Here is a 20,902-nt window from a genome sequence, read left to right as displayed (position 1 = left end):
AGCTGGGATTCTTTTTTACTCCTTTCATGATTGAACTACAGAATGCACCATGTTTTCCCTTCTTACTTTTCAATCGAGACAAAACTGTTTGCTAGTAACCTAGAACACCGGGGGTTGTATCAAGACAGCAGCATTTCTATGCCTGCATTTTCAAAATCTGGAATAATAAGGTGGAAAAAAAATCTTCTACTATGAAACCCCTGCATGCTAATATGTCTTTACTGCTTTGGGATGACTTGGTCAGCTGCGATTAATTCTGCTTGGTTACTATGTTACTCGTTTCCTAACACTGGCTAAAAAGAAATGTCCCACTATGATCCCAGAGTTTGTCCCTTAGAGATAAACTTAGCACACATCACTTTTATATTGCGTGTTTTGGGCTGATGTTGGTATCTTTTAAGAACATTTGTATTAGAAAGAAACATTTGGAAATGTGTTATCCCACTGATGTTTCCAGATGTGCATGCTGCACTTTTGCACCATCTAGCATTTTGCTTACAGGCACATTTTCTCCACATCCCACTTGCAGAGTACCATTGTTTCAAATTCTTTTGCCCTGCTGCTTCACTCTGCGTAATAATGTCTAGGCACACGTATGCAGTTACATTCTCCAAAAAGTCTAAATATATTCCTAGGGTTTCTTACAGAAATCAGCTGAGCGACAGCAGAAATGTTTTCTCCCCCCCCCCCCAAAAAAAAAGTTCATATTCACATATGCAGACAGCTAAAAACTCTTAGTAGATGGCAGGTTGAATTGGGGAACTGAAGGAAAAAAGGCTGGAATCTCTTTGCTTAACAGCTTTCCCTTTGGATTAACTGCTGAAACTGGGGGGGGGGAGGTGTGTACTGGGTTTCTCCATTTTCCCCTTCCACTTTTGTTCCTTATGGTATGTATGTGTATCCTTTGTCTGTCAGCTTCCCCTTCCACTGTCCTAGTTCCTTTTCCTCTTTTGATTGTGGGACAAAGCTATCTCACTCTCTGATTCTTTGCAGATGGACGTAGTTTACACATTCCAGACCGGAGCCTCCTCTTTACAGGGAGCCCTCAGGAGACAGCCTTCCATCGTGAGCCAACACCACGATGTAAAAAATGTTTCTAGCCCAACCCATGTAGCTCTTTCCTCCGTCAATTCCACTCCCACCACTTCTGCTGCTGCTGCTGCTGCTGCATCTCCTCCTGCGGGCAGTGAGTGATAGTCTATTCAATGCATGACTTCCTAATAACCACCAAAGGCACTCGCACAAAGCTAACCAAACCTGTTCTTTTTCCCTTTTCTTTTAACCTATAATTGGATTCATGGTTTCTTGTCTTGAGAATTGGGAGGAAATAAGGGGGGGAAAAAACACAACAATTTTCTATTTCTCTGTGTATAACATTTTTGGGGAAAAAATCTTGCATCCTTAACGTTGTTTTAAAATTCTTTCTGGTTCTTTCTCTGCCTTTTGTTCTTCCCTATTGCAACTCTTTTCCTTCCTGCAGGACTGAATTAGAATTCCCATATTCCCTGTAGGAATTTTTAAAAGTCTGATGTCTGTCTTAGAGGAAAGGATGGGACATACGATAAAGGGAATAACCACCATAAATTTGAAGATATGAAAATAAAGGTGTACAATAGCAGGACTAGCTTTTTTGTTTTCATATTATTCCTTAATGGGAAGTAAGTTTGACCTGAACAAGCAATCTTCTGTATGTTTTACTAACTTAATTAACATTTACCCTTTCTGAACTTTGTGGAATTTTTTTCTGAATAAACTTGCAACATAACATTTTCTGAAAGCTTTATCCTGGACCCTTAAAAGTCATTGGACACTCCTTGCACCTTAAACTCCCAGGCAAGCATCCCAACCATAACTAGGTAGAGGGGGGAAAAAGTATATGCCACAAAGCAGATAAACCTAGCTATCCTTTTTCCTTAGATTTTTTTTTAAACAAATTGATTTAGCTAAAACACTGAATTATGAAATGCCATTTAAAATCTTTTCAGCTTTCTAGTTGGAGTGTATTGATTATTTATAAAGCTTTCTGTGTACCAATGTCAAGATCACAATTTTACATTTGGTTTCTAGTTTTAAGTTCTCTGTTGTGTATTGTGTGTATTGAAGCAGTAATTATTACTCCGTGAAGAGATGGGAGGCCTACAGCATGTGCTGCAAAATAATACTTTCAAAAGAAACTTACTGATTTTTCCCATTTTAATTAAGTGCTGCTTTGTACATCTTCATGGAACTGGCAACAAACTTTTCAACAAACTTTTCTCCAGAAAAGTTGGCTTAAAAACAAGTTTTGCATCTATGGTCATACATTTTTCCACTTTTGTTTTTTTTTAAAAAAAAATCTTTCCCAGTATGTGTTTTTATGCAACATGCGTTCATTTGTTTACCTCATCTTTCTTCAGAATTCAGGAAAAAAAATGAAAATTAGTTATATCATGCATTAACTAATATTGCTATTTTTCATTTATATATAAATATCATTTCTGGAGGAGCACACCCCTGACATTTGTTTCACTGATTGTGCCTCCAAAGAAAGAAGTAATTTATTAAAAAATATATATTCTTTTTTTAAATTTTGTGCACCACATTTAAGGAACTGCACATATTTTTCATGGCTCATAAAAGCATTAATTTGTGTATGAAGAAGAAATCTTATTTAAATGGGAATATAATTCCCCACCATATAATAATTATACAAAATACTATGCTTTTCTCTTTATGCACTGTCTATGCAGCTGTCTTGATCTTTTTTGCTACCCTTACAAAGCTACATGTCCATGTCTCTCCTTCATCTGTCTGCCCTTCCTTCCTTCCTTCCTTCTCTCTCTCCCACCACCTCTTGGAAAGTTCTACAGTCCTTCAAACAATTGCAGTGTGCTTTTAAGGTGATTTAGAAAAACAGTAAATTGCAATCGGGAGTATGTCTTGCTCATGGCAGTTTATAATTAAGGATTGTTTTCTGATAAGATTCTGAAGGAACTAATGTCCTTAGATTTTCAGAGGAGAACTAAATAGCCTGTGGCCTATTCCACTCAAAAGAAAATGGAAAATGCATCTGTTTTCATTTTCTGTCTACTAATGAAACAGACATGAGCAGATAGCGATGGAACTAATGTATACTTTTTTCCCCCTTTTGATGAGGGATCAGACACGTTGAGAAGTACAAGTCTCTTTTCCAGAAACTTTATTATTTGGAAGACTCTTTTGAGGATATGAATAATTGAAGACATCTTATATTTCTTCTTTACTTGTAGTATGTTTGGTCTTGATGCAAATGATGTAGATTTCTAGAAACTGTGTACTAATTCAGTATCCCTAAATAGCATTTATGACCTGAAGCAGAGTAGGTAGCCTATTCATACCCCACTCTTTCATATTTCATCCCATAAGGCAGGAGTGTCAAACTGCCAGCCTGTAGGCCAGATGTGTCACACCAAAACCATGCCCACCCCATTGCTGGCAATGGGAAAAAGATTGCGATACATCGTGACATGTCACGTGACATCGCAGGTTTGACACCCGTGCCATAGGCAGAAGAAGAGAGAAAAGATACTTTTCATGAGTGATGTAAGGGGAGATCTTTGTAGGAGCCAGGTGTAGTGCTGCAGTAGAAAAACAGAGGTTGTATGACCCTTTCCTCCTGTCATCAGTTACCTCAGGTGGGGAAGTCTCAGGGCCTGAATTCTCTCATAACTAAGTGGCACTTTCTGGGTAGATTCCACTGACACCAGAAAATCTCTACTGATGCCCTTGAATAGTATTTTTCATATTCTTTATCTTCATAGGACCCTTTTCATATAGTCTGCCCCCAAATAAACAGTAACCATTGCACTTGCCATGGAATCCCAGAAGTGGTTTAAGTATATATTAATTAATTAATTAATAGAGCCTTGGTGGAGCAGTGGGCTAATGCCTCCTTAAGTAACACCAGCTGCCTGCAATTAGTGCAGGTTCGCATCCCACCAGGCTCAAGGTTGACTCAGCCTTCCATCCTTCCCAGGTAGGTAAAATGAGGACCCCGATTGTTGGGGGCAATTAAGCTGACTTTGTAATAATGCCGCTTGCGGTGTGTGTGAAAGCCCTAATAAGCAGGCATATACATAGAATGAAGGCTACTGCTAAGCTTGTAAGCCGCCCTGAGTCTTCGGAGAAGGGCGGGATATAAATGGAATTAAAATAAAAATAAAAAATAAAATAAATTCAGTCAATTTCTAAAGTCGCCTATCTCAGTCAATAACTCTGGGCAGCTTACAATATGTTGCCATTTAGGGAAGTTTCTTTAGTATTTCAGAAGGTTTAAATTTTGCTGAAAGTGGTGAGTTTCATAGGAGCTTTCATCATCATTCCTTTTGTTCTTTTTGTAACTTCTCAGGCTTTTCAAAACGATCTTCCAACTCTTTGCGATAAATTTTGGGAAGGATTGAGAAGAGATTCAAGAGTAGGGGAATTACTGCAACTGCTGCCCTCTCTTTTCTGTTTGTAGAGGTTTCTCCTAATTAAAACAAAACAAAACCAACCTTTCTATTGGCAATTGAATTGACTCATTAAGAATAAAAAGTGTTGCCTAAAAGCAAAACTCTTATATGAATTAACACCTATAAGCCACTTAGCTTTTCTGTTGATCCATTCACTAGTTTGGAATCAAGATAAAGAAAGCATGCCCAAGGGAGGGGGGAAAGGAGGGGGGAAGAAACCTATTATAGATGACTATGGATCCTGATCTCAGTTTAAGTTATTGTAGACTTATGGTAGCAGGCAATATGTTCAGATTCAAATCAGGTACAGTAATCTCGTATTTGTTGACCTCTTCCTAAAAGAGCCATGCTTTTTTCTAGTCTCTTTCAGTATTTAGATAAGGTCAGAAAAATACACCAAGGAGGCAATGCTGGGCCTTCTCCAGAGATATTTAATCAAAGCAATGTTTTCATGGGCATCAGTATAAATCTGACATTTCCCAATAATTATTCACTGGAAACAATCCCATGAGATAGGTTGGGCAGAGAGATTGTTCCCCAAGTCACCCAATGGTGCTCAAGTTCAGATTCAATACTTTAACTACCCTACCTTGTTGGCTTTCAAGACTCTTGTGTCAACTCCCCTCCGCCCAGTACGCTTCCACAGAGAGGGCCTCCTCAGGGTGCCACCGGTCAAAGAATGTCGACTGGTAGCCCCCAGGGGGAGGGCGTTCTATGTGGGCGCGCAGGATTTATGGAACCATCTTCCGGTCGAGCTCCAGATGGCGCCTGACCTCCGCTCCTTCCGGCGCGATCTCAAAACCTACCTTTTTGAACAAGCTGGCCTGGCCTGATGGGATGGGGTTGGGTTTTATAAATTTGTTTTAACCTTTTTAATGTGTTCTAACTTATTCATGGGCATTTTGTTTAATCGTTTTTAATTTTTGTATCTTGTTTTTTAATATGTATTGCCGTGTTCACCACCCTGAGTCCTTCGGGAGAAGGGCGGTATACAAATTAAATAAATAAATAAATATATGGGGAGAAAAATGCTTACATGATTTTTCCCCACCTCCTATAATTCCAATTCAGATTACAGAGAGCTGAATTTTCAAATTACGTTAAAAAAAACCCACTGAAGATGAATCAATGAATTTGTTTCTCCCAATGCAAATTGCAAATGGAGAAATTACCATATGGATCAGGATCATAATAAGGCTAAATGGTGGAAGCTCCTGAATTTTCCATACTTGGATGGCAATCTAAATCAGGACCCCTCATTTACTTTTAAGTAGGAAAAAAGAACAAAACAAGGTACCCATTTCATGTTTAAAATTATATGATTTTGAGTTCCACATTATAGGACAGAAATGGGAACCCATTTTGAAATCTGATCCATGAGAAACCCTAGTTTGTTATTTCATTAAAATGAAAGCAAGTTAGAAATTTCAGGAAAGCACAACATGCTAAGTAAAACTTGACAGTAAATTTAAAAGGTTAGCAAGAGATCATTAGGAGAAACTAGAGGATAAGCAAGTAATAGACATCAAGGCAATTGAGAATTTATATACTTATTCTGAATATGAATATACTTTCTCAGTCATTTGTAATATTAAGGTAAAGGTAAAGGTTCCCCGCACATAAGTGCTAGTCGTTTCCGACTCTAGGGGCCGGTGCTCATCTCCGTTTCAAAGCCGAAGAGCCAGCGCTTGTCCGAGGACGTCTCCGTGGTCATGTGGCCGGCATGACTAGACGCCAAAGGCACATGGAATGCTGTTACCTTCCCACCGTAGTGGTCCCTATTTTTCTACTTGCATTTTTACGTGCTTTCAAACTGCTAGGTTGGCAGAAGCTGGGACGAGTAACAGGCGCTCACTCTGCTACGCGGCACTCGGGATTCGACCCGCCAAACTGCCGACCTTCTGATCGATAAGCTCAGTGTCCTAACCCACTGAGCCACCACGTCCCTCTTTGTAATATTACAGTTTCCAAATTTGACATAAACAGATCAGTCAAATGGATGAATTGTGATTAATTGTTACAAGAAATAACAATTTCAGGATAAACATTTCAGGATAAATATTTCAGTAGGTTTTGGCCATGATCGCTGAATGGATCTTCTATATTTAAAGTAAGCTGCATTTTTAGTTTTAGGATCCTGAGTGCAGAAGAAAGGAAATTATTATTATCAGAAGTTGCATACAAAGCTTTAGGCATCCCTAGTCCAATTGTATATTTCAATGAATCCCTAACAGAAGCTGACACAAGCTGTACATGATACAAAGTAAACATTACATTCTTTCACAAATTTGAATAGTATTTCAGTTGATCCAATCTTTGTTTTATTTTATTGTGAAGTTGTTAATAAGTCCCCAAATATGGTTGACATTACATCTCTAGTTAGGTGGAAGAAAAGTTACTGAACAAATACTGTCTTTTATAATCTCTGAAATTGTAATAGTTGTTCTTTCTACGTTCAACAACCATGGGCTCCTCTAAGAGCTACCTGAGATTGGAATATGAAGCTAATTCACTATCACAAAGACTATTTTTTAAAAATCTCTAAATGCACACATGCTCAGTTGCCAAGGTCAGAAGCATGTTAAAATATGGAAGTTGCATGGACTGCTGAATTACTTTCAGCAAGACTGAAAGACAGAAAATTCTCTGCTAGAAATGCCTCCAGTTTGGTCAGATCTGCAAAACAGAACCTACAGATCAATGCAAAAACCTGCTGTAAATTTTGGCATGAATAGGACTATTTTTTTTTATCCACGGTACATGATTGCTTATGTTAGAATTATCTATAAGAGAGAATTGTCAGCAGGAACTTTTTCTGAAGATGGTTCAAAGTATGCAAAGAAATCCTTGATATGCCTGAAACATTTTGGAACAATGTTTGTTGGAACAAAATTTGAAGTGTTTTTTTTAAAAAAAAATCATTGAACTATACAATCTGCCTAGGTATGCCTAAACATTTGATTATTGTTAATCATCACTTAGCATAGAAAGAATCAGAGGAGGAAGACATAGTAAGACAATTGAGTTATAAAACATTTTTTGGATTGATTGATGTAACCTGGCTTTATTTTATGTCAGTTTAAGGCAGCATACATACTTAATGCTTTCATCTCCTATTTTACCCACAACATCCATGTGAACTGGGCTGGGTTGAGACATGACTGGGAAAGTAATCCAGGTGGCTTCTGTTTCATGGTCTTCTGCTTTCTAGTTTGGCATCAGAGTTGGTTTCACGAACATAATAGATTCATATATTATACTTTGCTTAACCAGGTTTATTAAAGAATACAATCACAGGTGGTTTCATGCAACACACTAAGACATAGAGAGTAAAATAGAATCAAATATATCTTAGCACATTGTATCAATATGAGCAAAACTGAGAGAAAATTTCATGTTATGAAACTAACATAAGGGTTGGATTTGCATGTTGGGCATTAAGTATTTTTGGCCCTGAAAGTGTTTAATTAATTAGATTCATGGTTTAATTCAATCAGCTGAAATGATATCAGATTTGGAGATGTCTTTATACCATTAATATTAAATATGTTGGAAACTTCTTAATATTTTCAGGTAGTTTAAATCAGACTTTGCCACTTTGGATACCGAAACCCTATTTCTGGCTTCTTTGCAAAATATAATCCTTATAGCCCTATTTGAAAGACTGTCTGTTTCAGTACAAATCTATCATAAAGATGTCCAGGGAGGTTCCTTCTAAATATGCCTCTGCTGGCAGAGGTCTATTCATCTGGCATACTCTCAGACAGTACAAGGCGTTCTTGGAAGTTGTGTTTGTTCTCTTTCTTTAGAAGAGTATTCAAAATGCCTATTTTATCCACTCTTTTTAAACTTATTTTAATTTGCATTTTATTAGTAGTTGTTTCAAATGCAGTAGGAAGCTGAAGAATGAAGAAATAAATACCAGAGAAGCACCCTGCTGGAGGAATTCTTCCCCCCCCCCCTTTTATTTTCTTTCTGCACTACAATCACATTGCCTCCAATATTTTTGTCATAATCACAGTGCTTTAACTCTGGCTGGTAGGCAAGAGAGCTGCAGAAAGAAAGCAGTGGATAGAAAAGGCATTAAGCATTGTCCTATGACCAGCAGCATTACCCCATCTTGTGTTACTGGAAGTTGCTTTCCAGTACTGTTTTTCAGAGAAGCATTAACAACTAATATATGGATACATAAGATATCCAAGTAAAATGTAAATGTAGCAAGAGAAGACAATCCCATTGTGTTCCTTTAAAATGTCATTTTCAAAATACTGTGGAGTCTTTTAAATAAATTAATATAATTATGTATGTTATACTGCTGGATTGCCATAAGAGATTGAAAATGTTGTGCAAATTTGTTGCCACCTACCTACCTACTTCTGAGAACTGAAGAAGGGTTTGGAGAAGGCTTTTAAGTGTTGCTGCCACTGTATTTGTCATTATGATTAATTGGATATAATTTTTCCCCTATAAATATGCCTGAACAGTTATTTGAGATTCATTACACCATTTTGGTTTGTTTTAGCTCATCAGTGCATAAAATGTGGATTGCATTAAGAGGCACCATTTTAATTTGCTTTGGGGATATGTTTTGCATCCAAGTCTTGGTGGAATGCTGATAATATTGCCTATATTTAATGTATGTATGGTTAATATGAACAATAGCAAGCTTTGATCATCATGTTTGATATGTTGATTTGAGGGAGCATGATTTTCGCAGCAACATGATTCATCACACAGAGGGAAGATGTCTGAATCCCAATATCAGTAATGCTTTTTTGGTATGCATATATGATTTATATTATTTCTGTGACCGAAGAAACTGTGATCAGAAGAATGAATGGAAGGACAGAAATGTCTTAAGTCTGAGTCAGACACTATCAAAATAACCAAAGAATTATTAAGAGCATGGGATTTTGTGACCTCATTCATTTCCATCTTCCCTAAATTTCAGCTGTTGGAAACTCTGCAGGGTAACTTGTAGCCTATGGGCATTTGTTGCCTTACTCTTACCTTTAAACATTAGTGTCACAAGCTCAGAGAAACGATGGGCTCTTTCCCAGAGCAGCAGTGAGTGCTGGACATCCCGTTGAACAAGCGGTCTATTAACTGCTCTTGGAAATGAGTGGCCAGTTTCCAACCTCAAGAGCTCCTAACCTGGACTCCAGTTTAATAGCCTCCTTACTACTGCATGCTCACTGATATGCTTATCATTCTGCTTGGATTTGCTACAGTACACAGTCTTGACCATTTTTGTGTGCAACACATTTCAGCCAATTAAATCTTTATAGGTTTGGGAATTGAAAAACAGCACCATCTTTTTCCACCCCAATTTTGCCTTGAAGCAAATCTGCACTTTGAGAATGTATATTGTTTTAATTGCTTTTGAGCTGCTCCATTTGGATAGTTTTGTTGAAGAACAACTGTGCTTTGAATGTCCATGCATTTCAAAATTACTGCTGGAAATGTGACGTGTCTTTTCTTGCAGCTCCTGAAGCCTCCTGGTAGTTGGTTGCCCAATCACATGTACGGTGCCTGACTTTTGACCATTGTGGTCATCCTAGTTCTCCATATATACGCTTTCATATTGATATATATATTGTTCAAAACTATTATAGTTTTGTTGTTTTTGTTATATTTATTGCATTCTTCCTCCCCCTGAAATCCTTAAAGACTGCCTCTTGCTATCACTCACTTTTGTATCTGCTTGTTTTTATTTTCATCCCTCATCTTCCTGTGGCATAGATCAAGGTGGTGAATGCGTTCCGTAGCTCCCTGTATGAAGGCCTCGAGAAACCCGGATCCAGAAGCTCCATTCATAACTTCATGACTCATCCAGAGTTCATCCTCGAGGAAGACGAGCCTGAGACCCCATTCCTCGATGGCACTGATGAAGACTTGGAAGCTGAAGAACTTAAAAAGCAAAGTGAAGAGAGCCCAGGGGAGTCCTCACCCCTCAACACAAATAACAATGCAACGGACAGCAATATAGCTGAGGACACCATGCCAGAGCCAGAAAGCCCTTTACACAGCTTCGAAACATCAGTTTGATCTCTGAACTTTGACCTTCCTGCTTCCCCTTTCTCTAGGCAACATAGGCACCAATATCTGACCATACACTGCAGCTACTTTGGCCAATTTCCTCTCCATCCTCTCTATGATTTCTTGGCTGCAGAAACCCTGGTATCACCTGGGTAGAGTTGTATTTTCAACAAATTGTTTGGCAAAGGTGCCTCCCTCATGAAAGAAATTACCAGTGTGATCATCATCTTCTCAAGTTGGGTACCACATGTCTGTAGTAGTAATTTTTCTCCTTGCTCAAGTTATATGCTTAAATAGAAATGCTCTAGATTCCCTTTAAAAGTTTGATGTATAGCATCTATGGCACAGTTGCAAGATATTTCCTTAATTTTGTTTATGGAATCAGAATCCTAGATGCTTTTAAATGTTCTTGGGAAGATGACAATGAGTGTCATGGGAATGTTTTTAAAGGGGAGGGGGTGATCTGAGTAAGGAGTTAGATGTGAACCCAGTCTTCCACAGAGCAAGCTGGGGAAGAACTAGTATCCATCCTTTTACTATTTTGTTTCTATTATCTCTTTGTTTCCAGGATAGTGTCAGTCACAAAAGATAAGGAGGAATATTGACAGTCTTAAAATACATATTTTAAAGAGGAATAAAGCTAATCATAAGGAGATACAACAGTGCCATATATCCTGAGAGAATTAAATGTTAAGGGATTTGTTTTTTAATGAAAAAATACTTTTTATGATTTTAGATTGAAATATTTTGGAATTATATATTACCTGAGATGTGTAAGATGTTTATGTATTACATATTATTTGTTTAATTGGAATTTCATCGTCCTGAATATTAGGTGAATATGTCATCAGTAAGGTGAACATCTCAATCCTCTGATTCCAAATAAGATGGAACAAGTATGAGCTTATTACTTCTGCCCAATTTTTATTTGGACAATTAGAAGGAGCCAGTTCTTTGGAGAGTGAAAGTATAAAGGCCAGCTCTAATAAGAATCTGATAATTCTTACAGTTTTTACTGCATTTTGAATGCTGAAGAATGAAAAAGTAACAGGAAAATGTCTTGGCCACAAATATATACACAAATTGTTTTCGTGTGTATGGAAAATCTAAATGAATCAGTTCTGTATATATTTGGGTTAAATTGTGTAGCATTGTGGCATAAAGCACTTTCCTCAGTTGATAAGAATAAGATTCTCCCTGATTCTTGTTATAGGCTTTCCCTTTTTTGCATCTTGTACGGAAAGGATACTTGCTGGTCTCATCTTGATTCAATTGCAATATTGAGATGCTGTTCTAGTGGGAGTCACTGTTTCACCCTTACGGACCATAGCCATATGGGGAGCAAATAGGATGTCCTGCTGAAATTGCTTGTATAGAATTTCTGCAAGAATAGTGGGGCATCTAACCAAACATGCACTAATCTGGACCCTTATGTCAGTTGACAATGCTTTTCTTGGAAAAGACTACCTGGAAACAAAGAGAATCTAACTTTTCCTACTTCTTTTAGAAGTTGTATTGTCTGGCCATCTTCCTAGCATTCAAATGTATGCCTATTTTTGCTGGAAATTGGGTTTTTTTAAATATCTTTTCCCTTTCCTTTGGAAGAACGCACAGCAGAAACTCCTGTGCCTTGTCTAAGCACTGCCCAAAGCACTGCCTGTCATATTTTAGTCCAGTACTTTGCCAAGAGATAAGTGTTCCTTAAGCAAAGACAAAACGAACGCAGAAGGAAAGTAAATTGTCTCTTGATTCGACCCTTTAAGCCCAAAACCTTCTACCTGATTAATTGGTCATTGAATTTCATCCTGGATTCAAGATAGACTGATGAAGATTCCTTTTCCATAGCTGTTCTTTTCCAGGGTTGCTACAAAGAGGGCTTGTATGCTGGGCTCAGCAAACTGCCATTATCTGAAAAAAAATGCCTGCCCATGTTCCACCCTCTGAGTTGCAAATAAGGCCCTGAGGCATTCTCATTCTCCTTCCTTTCAGATAGATCACTTCATTCCTTTAATCTGAACTATATAGATTGGGAAGACTTAGGGAGGAGAGCTCCGTTTCTTGTTGTGCAAACTATCAGATAAGGGGGAAGGGCTCCCCTCTTTTCATTTCATTTCATTCTGTTCCAAAACATTGCAATGCTTTGAGGTCATTTTTCTATTTTAAATACTTGCAAAAACAAAAGGGGGGGTGTTAGGCACCTGCGTGAATATTTGTGATTTGTTTGGGGGAGGGTATACTGATCTTATTTTTATGTTTGGGTGGTTTTTTTAATTCAAAAGTTTTTGGAAAAAGAAGAAACTCACTCCAACTATCTGTAATTGACAGATTGCAGTGAGGTATCTGGCCTACGTTTTTATCCATTTTTTTCCTTTTTTCTGTCTAGTTTCCTCAGGGGACGGGATAATTATATAAATATTATGCAAAAAATATATAGTTTTCTTTAGATCAGAAACGTATATTTTAAAGTCAGCCATATGTATTTTGTTTAAAAGAAACAAAGCTGTGAGTTACGTAACTGCAGTGGAATGTAGTCACATGGCTGGCAGTGGAAAATGAATGTTTGGTCAGACTCTTGTCAGCTTCCTTTCTCTGAACAGCCCTCTTTGTAATAAAGTCAGTTGTGTTATACAAAACTGTTTTTTATATAAATTATGTTGATATGGCAACATGGCTTAAAGTATAAGTGTTATGACCGTGCATACATTTTTAAATGTAAAATAGTTGAGTTTTTTCCAATTTAGTTTTGGTTATAAAATTGGCTGAAGTTATTAAAGACCTGTAGTATATGCCGCCAAGAGAGAGGACTTAAGATGAAAGCAAGGAGTCTATTTACAGATTTATGGATGCGCACACTCGCCCATTGGCCACCTTGCTGGTTCCGTTAAGACTTTTGATCCTCTTCCTAGGGAAAAAGAGGGATTTCTTTTCAATTAAATCCTTCCTTATGTCAAAATAGTTCTGTCCAAAGTTGACTGCATCAGCCATCTGAGAAAAGGCAAGTAAACCCAGTTCAGCAAAGATCAGCTCTTCTGTACAAAGTGCACACTTTATTTTATTTTATGCATTTTATTTTTACCCTATGCAGCATTCTTCTGGATGTAGCTAGCATCCAAATAAAGTGGTTCCTGCACACAACTCCACTTATAAGTGTAATCTATCCTTGCTGGATTGGAGTGGTGTTAGATGATAATTTCTTACAACAGTAAGTATGCCGTTAGAAAGAAAACCTTTGCAGGAAGCAAATGATAATGGGAGGGAGAAATAATTCAAGATTGTGCCATGCCAGATGGAAGATGAGGTAGTATCCTCTTGTGCATATTGTTATGCTTGGGATGATTTATTAAAAAATGAAATGGACCCTAGAACAGTTTTTCATTTGTTACTTAATAATAGGAACATAGTGTTTTTGTTAAACAAATTGGCACATTGGTACCAAAGACATTACATTATTTGCTACGTGCAGTGAAAAATATCCATTTTCAGGAGCTAAAATTGTGCAATTGGTTCTTTTTATTCCATTGCACAGAGATCTAGTTTATTTTTTTTAAAGCTTTGTGCAATAAGTTTTAGGAAAATATTATTTTAAAAGGCATTTCTAAGAGGAAAAGAAATCTAATTGTAATTTTAGCCATGGGCAATCTAAATGAAGATTTATACCATACCAATATGTTTTGGTAATATTTGAACAGAAGTATAAAACTGAGTGTTCATTAAGCTTTTCAACTAAGGACCAACACGAACACCCAATATAACAGGAAGCAAGTCCACTAAAGATCTCCAATAATTCCAATTCAATGACCACATTTTTAAAGAAGTATTTTTTAATAGATCAGTATTTGCTGAGCACTCCTAATTCACCTTTTTTTTCTGACCCACCAGAGCTCTTGATGAGATTATAGCAATTGTTGGGATGGTTATAGCCCTAAGAACAGGCACAGCTTTAAAAAGTACAGGAAGGCAATTACAGCTTCTAGATGTGTCATAGAGGTCTTCTATGAATAAGCTTCACCAGACTATAACTCTTTATGAGGGTCTTCTTGATGGAGGATTCTTGGACATTTAGCTCTACTACTAAAGAGAGGAAATAAATAGAACTCTCACTTAAGTCCATGATGCTTTTAGAATTGCTTCAATATTACAATCAATATAGCTGCACACTAATACTCTATTCTACTTTTTGTTGTGCTTCGTAGCTGGCAATGTTCCTGTTAACCAAAAATAAAACGAGTCCAGTCTACAGATTCATGTGCCCTTTAAACCCATGGCTAAGACTACTTGTTCAGGTTTTTTTTTCCTGCCCACAAATACATACATATACAGTATTAACATAAATACTGCATATATATTTATTTAAATCTCTTCAAAAGCATGCATATAAGAATTTTAAGTTTCCCCTTTTTCAATAACTAGTATAATAAGCAATGGTATTTTTGTATTAAAAAAGAAAAAGACAAAACAAAAGACTGAATATTATATGGTATGCATGACAAAATGGTTTTTAAAAAGTGTGGTTTCAAAGCAATATGTACCCTGGTGTGTTTGCCATATTCTAGAGTCCAGCTTAAAGTGCACCTGATCTGTAATAGCATTTTTATATTATTTAATCTCTATGTACAATGTTTTGCATGTATTTATATGGTTCTTGGGATTTTTTTTCTTTTTAGTTGTTTGGTAAAGAATAAAGAGAGGGATGGGGTTGGCATGATTGACAAAAGTTTTTTCTGTACATTTGAAACTTTAAATATAGATAATGCTCTGATTGGAAACATTGCAAGGAAATTAAGCTAAGAAAGGGAAAGGGTTTCGAATTAATAAAGCTTGTTTTGCTGTTAAGCAGAATCAATGCACAAGTGCATGGAGAGAATAAACTGTGCCCACATGTAATTGTGATGTCTTCAATATGTGTCCCATTAGTTTATAAACTGATCATCTACCGAAGCTGCAATAGTATGAATTATTATAAAATATTAGCTTGGATCAAATTTGTAGTGTGAAAATTATACACTTTTTAAAAGCTGACATGATTTTTTTTAAAAAAAAATATCTCACATAGGTAATTGCACAAAACATTCTGTGTCAGTTTTCCCATCTCTGAGTAAGGTCCAGAAAAAGCTACCAAATTCTAGCCCAGGCTAAAGATCCATGCCAACAACACATGCAAAATTTCAAATGAATATTTTAAAGGTGGAAAAGGCAGAATGTTTTGCAAATTTAAATTTAGACTATTGCCAGTTCATATGTTATACTTTTGGCACGAACTTTTTCAATGGCTGAACTTGTTTTTGTATCTGGCAATATATTACATGAATATATAACATCATATCCAGAGTGCGTATAGGTTATTAAAAGAGAATACTTGGTGAACATTGCCACGGCTTTTATTGTCCTGTTGCACAATATGGTTATACTGAAAAAAAGCTTCAATGTGATATTTTCTAAAAGTATAATGTTTATGTGAGACCTTCATATTTTGGACAGAAAGGTCTTTAGAAAAAGCCCTCATTCAGTGGGAAAAAAACCCTTGATCAAGCATCCTTAATGAGAAGGACTTGAAGCTGTGTTATAGGAAAACTGGAGAAAAGGTTTAATTAGGAATTCACCCTGGCTCAGTAGTGTAGTTCTACAGGAGAAGCAGCTAAATATAAGGCCATGCTTTAAAGAATAATTTAAGTAATTAAAATGTTAAAGATAATTAGAAAGGACATAAGCCTCCTTAAGTAACACCAGCTGCCTGCAATTAGTGCAGGTTCGCATCCCACCAGGCTCAAGGTTGACTCAGCCTTCCATCCTTCCGAGGTAGGTAAAATGAGGACCCAGATTGTTGGGGGCAATTAAGCTGACTTTGTAATAATGCCGCTTGGGGGTGTGTGTGTGAAAGCCCTAGCAAGCAGGCATATACATAGAATGAAGGCTACTGCTAAGCTTGTAAGCCGCCCTGAGTCTTTGGAGAAGGGCGGGATATAAATGGAATTTAAAAAAAAATAAAGAGTAAAGGCAGAATCCAGTGTATGTAAGAAGAGGGAAATTCTACTTGGAGGAGCAGCATAAATGAGAAAGTTAAGATTCAGTGAGCTTGCTGCAAGTAAGCTAACCCATCCCCATGAGTCATTTTATCCACATTGATTGTGCATTAGAAACGTCTTTTATTGTTAAAATTGGCAACTTTCATTCAAATGAAGGGCAGGTTATGATTTTTAAAAAACAGACAAAAACAGTACAAATAGTCATAACAACCACCTAGCAAGGGAACCCTTTAAAAGTTGAACAACAGTTACTGCTTTTGAACTGAATATGGGAAACCATAATCTTTCTGAGACTTTAGTGGTTCTTGTCTGTGGTTACTCTCAAGTTTCTTTGCTGGAAAATGTGTGGGGAAAAAATCTGCCTAGGTAGATTTATCAGGTTCTTTTCTTAAGGAAAAGTTTTCTCCAAACACACTGTACATTTGGAAAGTAAAATTGGGGTAAATAATGTAGCATACCATTTGCTTCCTGAGACCACACACTTAGGTGTATGTGCTTAAATATGCTGTTTTCAGCAGAATCTTGTGCAGTTTGGCTGGTTTGAGACGTCTAGGCTGCTCCTTAAGCCAAAACAGCATGATTAAAAAAGATAACCAGTCAAATGAATTGGATAGCATAATACAGAAATCTGCTCTCTTTAAAACCAGCAAAGCAGTCTAAATAGGGCAAAGTATTTGTAGAAATTGCAAAACTTTCTAGAGATGTCCAGAGAACCATAAGTTTCTTCTACAAGATATCCATTTCTGATAAACTCTGAAGGAAACGCCTTTACTTTAAAATACAGCATGGCATATAAATGTCACCAAAGTTATCTTTGCTTCCAAAAACATCAAGTATAAATTTAAACACGATACGATTATTCAAACTGGATGCATTCCTATGCATTCCTAGGTGTCTTTTCTATGCTACCACACAAAACCAAATTAAAATTCACATGTCAGTCATCTGTTATCTGTAGTGAACGTGTTCTGTGGTTATTTGTTTCTGTACCATTGGTGCTCCTTTACATGGCATAGTTTTGTCAGATGTGAAAGCTGCCATTTTTGTGCCTTCCAACCAGCCCACCATTGCCTAGGTATGCTGATCTGTCTTCTGCAGATTTGGTAACACTAGCTATTAGCAATTACTGTTCCTTGAATTGCATGGTTTAAAAAATGTATCAAGATATTAAGGTCCTAGCCAATCCTAGTAATATACTGTATTTGGACTCAGATTTCTGAGAGAGAGAGAGAGAGAGAGAAATAGATGTATATCTTGAATATCTCTGTATGGATAAGTGGATGTATACTAATTGCCCTCTTAAATTTTACACATTTGGTAGCATTACAGATACAATTTTGCCTCTGTACCATTCTATTTTGAACTACAAATATGGAGGTTTCCTGCCTTACCAGAGGCTTCTATATCAGCAGAGGCACTCTGAATTACTGTTCTGAAAAAAGCAGATTTCTAAATTATAAGAAGAGGTTTAGGTTTATTCAATTTCTATACCGCCCTTCTCCCAAGGGACTCAGGGCGGTTAACAGGGCATATATAAATAAATAACAGTACAAAAATTAAAAGAGCCTCCAAGAGGTTGCACAAGCAATTTCTGTCAAATACATGAAGGCTGATGATTGGAAGGAACAGAGCTACTGTTCTTCTTCCCATCCTGTCCTGGGTAGATGCCATGTATTCCCAAATGCCTGAAAAGGGCCATTGAAAAATAAAGTATATGCAGACAGTTCACTAATAGACATCCATTTTAAAAGAATAACAGAACAACAGAGTTGGAAGGGACCTTAGAGGTCTTCTAGTCCAACCCCTGTTCAAATAAGAGAACTTATATCCTTTCAGACAAATGAATTGTCTAATCTCTTCTTAAAAACTTCCAGTGATGGAGCATTCACAACTTCTGAAGGCAAGCCATTCCATTGGTTAATTGTTCTATCAGGAAATTTGTTATTTCTAAGTTGGTTCACTCCTTAATTAGTGTCCATCAAAAGACATGCCTTTGAATCGGTTAAATAAACTCTAGTATTAATGCAGAGGGGGTTATGTTTTTTTTAAATAATTCTTTGTGAAAAGAAGAGATCTGAGGAGATAGTAAGAAAATATCCAAATTATATTAGATATCAATGTATGTTTTTTGAGTTAATTGATTTCATCAGACAAAACTAAAACTAGATCCAATTAAATAAAACTGCAATATCTTGCATTGACCTTAGTGCTTCTCTTGATCTTCATTGTTGCAGAATCATTTTTTGTCCTTTGAGAAAACAAAATCATTTCTTATTTTTTTGGCTAATTTGTTAGCTGCTTTTGGGCCTTGCCATTAGCTAAACTCAGCTTCCCAACCTGTTTCATTGATTGGCTGGTGTAAATTTTTACAAAATGGTATTGTAATGCCTTGTTCAGCCCATTAATTTGCCTTCTTTTAAACAAAAATTGGACCAAGTGGATCATTGGACTGCCTCAATTTGTGACATGAATAATAATTATGAATAAAGGTGAAATTGAGCAAAGCCTCAATAGATATCAGTGCCAAGTATTTGCTGCCTTTGTCCTTGATGTCTGTCATTGTCATTTGGTCCTGCATAGTGTAACACTGACAAATCCAGACTGAACTTGTGAGGCCATCCATTTATGGGCAAGCATTTTTTTAATATTGTAAATAAAAAGATACAAAAAATGAAGCCCATTTCTTTTTCACTTCCTGGTATGTTCCTGGTTTCTGGATGTATCCAACCTCTGCTCTGATGGCTGATTCTTCTTAATCTCTTGTTCCAAAAATGTGCATATCTGTAATTCACAATTTAGGATGTGAGGAATCTCATTCAAAATTACAGGATAGTGCTGTATGTATCTAGTGTGTCCTTTCACATTTTTTTCTCCTTAACCTAGTTTTCTTTAGATGTATTAGACTTCAATTGGCTCCACTTACCAGATGGGCTCATAAGGAATCCCTTTTATATTGGATTGTTGTTTATCTTTCATGCTAAAAGGCAAGAAAAGATTCTTTACTAAATGGGGTTATTAAAAGAGCATTTAAAATTAGCAAGTGTCAAATGGTTTTGGAAGTTATTTGGCTTCAGTGCCAAAGCTAAGTACATATGTACTTGCTCTGTTTACTTCAGCTCCCAAATTTTTAAACATGGCCAGTAATTTTGAGAATTAAAGTCAACACATCAGGATGGGGTCCAGGTTGGGGAAAGCTGGAGTGGAGGTATTAGAAATCTGTCCAATATTTCCTTTACAATGCAAGGATTAGTTGAAACAAGATGGTGGGCTCAATGGAAGGTTAAGTCAACATATACACTGTGAAAAAGCACAAAATGAAGAATGTATCAATGCCTAATGTGAAAGGAAATACTTTAATTCTCCCAGTACATTCTTACAATGTAAGAAAGGAGCTTTCAAATGCTGCTGTTAAATACAGAACTCCACCAAGTAAGGATACTCTTAAAAATTAAACCAGGAAGAAATCTGCTTATGAGAGTTGAACAATGACCTAGATCAGACATGTCAAACACAAGGCCCGGGGGCCGGATCCAGCCCGCGAAGTGGTTTCATGTGGCCCGTGAAGCCATCCTGGAAACAGGGAGGGAACGGCCCCAACTGCCTTGGCCCTGGCCCAGAGACCCTCCTTCTGCCAGAGACCCTCAGATCTGTCCCACTCCTGCCCAGGCCCCCATAGGCACCCTTGATGCGAACGATGTAGAGCTGGCCACGCCCACCCAGTAGGCCATACGCACTCTAGCCACACCCACCCAGTAGGCCACGCCCACCCAGCCCACACCCACCCGGCCCCCTGAGGGCAACCGCAATGCTGATGCGGCCCTCAATGAAATTGAGTTTGACACCCCTGACCTAGATGACTGTTACCAACTCTGATTGTTAATGCAGCTAGAGGCTGAAAACCCAATAAGGAAAACCTTACTCTTACAACATCAGAAGTGGGAGCATTGGCCACAGTTATCTTCTGACTTGTTTTCAGTGCCTAGGAGTCTCTGAAGTGCTGTGAGTCTAATATGCCTAATATATTTTTGATCTCAACTTGGGCAAGATGAAATTTTGAAATGAATAATTAATTGCCTGCAATCTACTCTGCTGACCCTATTAACATTTTTTAAATATGTCCTATAATTTGGCTTGTGCTGTGGCTCAACTTCTGTCTATTCTGCCCTGTAAATTGTGAAAGAGGCATCTCTGTGTCTGGGTGTTTGTATGTGCCTCACATCCCTTCATTGAATATTGGTCTGTAAGTCAAAACGTAATAAAAGGATTGGTAATTTGAATAGGCTTTTTGGCTTGGATCATTGAACACAGAGAAATAAGCCAGTTTTGTTGATCACACAGCCTCTATGATAGTGGGCCACCTGGCTTGTGCCT

At 37.3% G+C, this 20,902-nt stretch overlaps 1 protein-coding gene across 2 annotated transcripts in view; it reads left to right on the top strand.

Moving 5' to 3' along the window:
- The window catches only part of ATP2B4 (ATPase plasma membrane Ca2+ transporting 4), a 168,448-nt gene extending 149,397 nt beyond the window's left edge, over positions 1-19,051 (top strand). Inside the window, exons 21-23 of one of the 2 annotated variants that reach the window (XM_083360407.1) lie at positions 994-1,083; positions 10,212-17,997; positions 18,097-19,051. In XM_083360407.1, coding sequence (XP_083216533.1) covers positions 994-1,083; positions 10,212-10,517 — 396 coding nt within the window. In that variant the 3' untranslated portion in view covers positions 10,518-17,997; positions 18,097-19,051. The remainder of the gene's footprint in view (positions 1-993; positions 1,084-10,211; positions 17,998-18,096) is intronic. The other variant, XM_083360406.1, reaches the window with a different exon arrangement.
- The last annotated feature ends 1,851 nt before the right edge of the window (positions 19,052-20,902 follow it).

This window comes from Vipera ursinii, assembly GCF_947247035.1.
Source record: "Vipera ursinii genome assembly, chromosome: 3".
Classification (NCBI taxonomy): domain Eukaryota; kingdom Metazoa; phylum Chordata; class Lepidosauria; order Squamata; family Viperidae; genus Vipera; species Vipera ursinii.
This window is presented reverse-complemented; position numbering and strand designations above follow the sequence as displayed.